We start from the raw sequence: 4,103 nt of genomic DNA, 5'->3' as shown, positions 1-4,103 counted from the left end.
GAACGTGTCATGAGAAACCATGGAAAACTGTTCCAGCGCGGACATACTAAGATCTGAAGGAAACTTTTTGTACCTTTTTCTAATAAATATTTTTTAAAATGAAATTTCAATAAAATCTCATTTTTTAAACTAAAGCAGCTGAATGGTTCCTCAGCATTATGCTTCCACCACCATGCTTTACAGTAAGTAACATGTTCAAAATAAAAAAATATATAATTTTCTTTTTTCTGTCAGGGTTGGACGATACAGATGTTGAAAAAAATCAGTAGAACAAAAGAAAATATTTTTTTATATTTTGTATTTTAACCTTTATGTAAAATGTATTGTCATTATTGACATATTACCTTAAGAGGGGTTTGAACCTATTTTGTTTTTTACATGAAAATAAAAAATAAAAATTGGAAGAAATGTCATTTTGACCTTAACCCTTTAACACCTGAGGCATCTCAGGTGACGCTTAAACACAAAATCTTTAACGTGTGGAAACTTTTTAACCATTAACACGATAATTCCAGCAGATTCTGAAGGAGAAAAGCGGCTGAGAGCCGCTTTTCTCCTTCAGAATCTGCTGGAATTATCATGTTAACAGTTGAAAAGTTACAGTAAATCAAAACACATAAACAGTTAAAGGGTTAACTGCATGAAGTTGTGTCTCTGATGACAGAAACAATCTAAAGGAGACAAAACACGTCCTTCAAACAGAAACCGAGGCCTTCAAGTCCAGCCTAAGAGGATCACACCTTCTATATTTATCCACAGGTAGCTCCTCTGGACACACAGCTAAGAGGATTACTGTCAAAGATACGGCGAAAGCGCCGGGCCAGGAGAACTTCATCTGAACATTTCCAGGAACTCCCAGTTTCTAATTTAGGATTGAAGAGATTTGGGTTTCTGTCTTTAAATGACAACATTTAAAGGCGGGGCGCGGGGGCGAAGAGCTGGAGGGTCGTGCCCCTCAGGCGCCCCAATGGGTGCACGCGTACAGGTGCGTGATAGGAAGCCTTTGAGGAGTCTGTCTTCCTGGAGCCCGAGCTTGCAGGATGGGAGGGAAGCAGGAAGTGAGGCGGCAGAGGATCATGGTGAACCAGGAAGTGGGCTGTGTGCTGGTGAGGCGCTGATCCAAATCCGCCCCGGCCAAGCCTCACTTAAACCTCACCCCCCCAGGAGCCTGAATGTGTGAAGAAGAAAGCTGAAGCTTAAAACAGTTTAGCTCATGGAATAAGATTTGGATTCATAAGGAAAAAGTATTTGACCCCTTCATTTTTTTTTGTCTTCTAACATCAAATACATTTTTAAATATTTAACACTTAAAAAAAAAAAAACTTTTAAAGATGGCTGATTCAAGTATTCCTTTTTAAATATTTGTATTTACTGATTGTTACCATTAAATACATTTTAAACAATTCGACCCTGTAGGGCAGGAGTGTCAAACTCACACAAGGGCCCAAAATCCAAAACACACCTTAGGTCACGAGCCAAACAGGATAAACATTTATTGAATACACTAAAACTACATTTTTAAAACTTTAAAACTGTAACTTTTTAGCATAATTATGAACTAGATGTTTAGCATTACCTGTGATAATGCTAGTGTGAATGTTGTAAGCTGAATTTGCTTTCAACATGAAGATGCTAGTGATGATAGCTGAAGATACTGAAATTGATAGCTAAAAAACACTGAAGCTGATAGCAAGCTAAAATATTAGCTAAATGTCAAATTAGAATAAAAAAATAAAATAAAAACTTAAGTTAGCCACAACGGATAGCATGTAGCTAAAATATCAGCTAAACTCCTAAGCAGCTTTAAAAAAAGCCTAGATTAGCCAAAACAGCTAGCGTGTAGCTAAATGTTAGCTAAACTCCAAAATAGCCTAAAATTTTTTAGTAAATGTCAAAATGGTACAAAAAGCTACCAGAATGCCATTTTATAAAACTTTAAAAACTGCAAATGTTTAACTTAATTATGAATAATAAAAAGGCAGGAATGTTATTCCAGAATAAATCAACTTAACCCTTAAATTACTTTCAATATTTTACTCTCCATAAAAATATATTTTGTCGAAATTATGCAAGTTATAAATAAGTGTAAGATAACATCGGACCATTACTAACAATAAAATAAAATGATCTGGAGGGCCGGATAGAATTACCTGGAGGGCCGGATCCGGCCGGATGTGCTTTAGGGAAAAAACGTTCAAACATTACTGTATTTATTGTAATAAAGTATTAGCCCCCATTTAATTTCTTTTTAAGAAATGTTTTCTGATTGAGATCATAAAGTGATTTTACAATTATTAAAGGCTTTAAGAAAAGTCTTCCAAACATGCCTAGTTAAATGTGAAAAAGTATTTGCATCCCTAAATTCTTTTTTTGTTTACCGATTCAAAACATTAAATTATTTGACTTTCTAATGGAAAACCGCTCAAACATGACATATTCTGTGGAAAAGTACCCCCCCCGCTAATTATTGGAAAAAAAATGTTTTTAATGATTGTGACCATCAAATACATTTAAATAATTTAACCATTTAGTTGAAAACAAACATTCCAGAAGTTTCCTTTTTCTTCTTGAGTGCAGAGGTGAGATGAGGCAAAAGCTGTGGTCTGGCACCCCCTAGAGGAAGCAATTGGAAGGAAAAACTCACTTTTCTGTAAAATGTAGATCTATTTTATTGAATAGTTAAATCACATAACAGAGAAAAAAAAATGTAAATTTTGAAAAATGCTTTACTTTTTTTTTTAACTTGTTGATCGTGAATCAACTTTATTTAAATACTTGCAGCCTCACCAACAGTGAACAGTTAGAAAACTCCCCAAAGATAATTTACAAAGTGAGGAAAACCAAGAAAAGTCATTTACAAAAATTAACAATAACTGTTCGGATTTGTTTTTCCTGAAAGCAAAAGGTTTCTCTTCACTCAGACGGAGGATTCCTGCATCCACAAGTTCAGAAATAATAAAGTATAAAAATAATAAATTAAAAATAAAGAACATTTGTACAGAAACAGAGAGCTGCGGTTCTGCCGTTCGGTAAACCTACGATTGTTCTTTTCTTCACGATGTTTTCACTGATACTCTGGAAAATGTGATGTCGGAGCGATGACCCCCGAATTCTGCAGGGTTTATTGAAAAGGTTGGAAAACAAGTCGCAGCTTTAACACGCAGCTCTCTGATTTCACAATAAAACTCTTCAATGTCGCAGAAACTCGCAGAGCAGCCGGTGGGGGAGGGGTGCAAAGGAGCAGAAAAATAAATACTAAAAAACTTCTGTGTTTTGAAATCTGAATATGAAGAAAAAAATAAAGTTTCCTTTTTGTTTGATTCAGGTGGGGGCTAAACCAGCCCCCCCAGATTGAGATGAGAGGAGCAGAGGGGCGGAGCTAAAAGTTAGAGTTCTGCTGTTTGAATAAATCTGTTTAAAATAGAGATCTCAGGATCTGTACATGGGCGGGGGGTCACTGGCAGAAGGGGGAGGCGGTGGGGTCGAAGCCTTTGAACACCTCCTTCAGGGAGGCGTTGTCCTGCTCGGCCGCCGCCTGCTCGCTCTGCGCCGGGCTGCTGCCCCCGAACGGGCTGCTGGTGCCGCTGGGCTTGGCGGCCTGTTTGACGCCGGCAAACAGAGCAGACACGGGCAGGTTGTGCACGGCTGCGGGCCCCTGCTCCGCCGGGCCTCCCGCTGGGCCCTGTGCCGCCCCCCCGGACGCTGCGGGCCCCCCCTGCGACGCGGAGTTCGGTGAGGGGGCGGGTTTGGGCCGCGGGCGGTTGTAGCTGTTGTAGCGGTCGGTTCCTTGCTCACCGCTCTTCTCCGGTTCCGGCTGATCCAGAGCAGACTTCCGGACAAACAGGGGCTCCTTGGATTTGGGTTTTCCCGCTGGGGGGTCGGAGGCTTTGGGCTCGGCGCTGGAGGAGTTGGGGGAGTTGTTGGAGCCGCCGCTGCCGGGACTGCCCGGCTTGTTAGTCCTGGGGTCATACAGGCTGATGCTGCTCAGCACACTGGGCCCCCCTGGTGTCCCAGGGCCCACACTGCGCCCTGCCCCCCCTGAGGACAGTAGGCGGGGGTCGTAGGGGGCAATGGCGGGCGGGGAGGAGCCCGCTGCCGTTCCC

At 41.1% G+C, this 4,103-nt stretch overlaps 1 protein-coding gene across 1 annotated transcript; it reads right to left on the bottom strand.

Moving 5' to 3' along the window:
- Positions 1–2,649: 2,649 nt before the first annotated feature.
- LOC112149789 (zinc finger CCCH domain-containing protein 4) lies at positions 2,650–4,103 on the bottom strand (the record flags this gene model as incomplete). The annotated part of the gene is given in 1 exon segment (XM_024277726.2): positions 2,650–4,103. A coding segment is annotated over 1 exon segment (649 nt), but the record flags the coding sequence as incomplete, so codon positions are not given.

Source organism: Oryzias melastigma, linkage group LG13 (assembly GCF_002922805.2).
Source record: "Oryzias melastigma strain HK-1 linkage group LG13, ASM292280v2, whole genome shotgun sequence".
Classification (NCBI taxonomy): domain Eukaryota; kingdom Metazoa; phylum Chordata; class Actinopteri; order Beloniformes; family Adrianichthyidae; genus Oryzias; species Oryzias melastigma.
The sequence above is the reverse complement of the archived record's forward strand: the minus strand, read 5'-3'. Positions and strand labels throughout refer to the sequence as shown.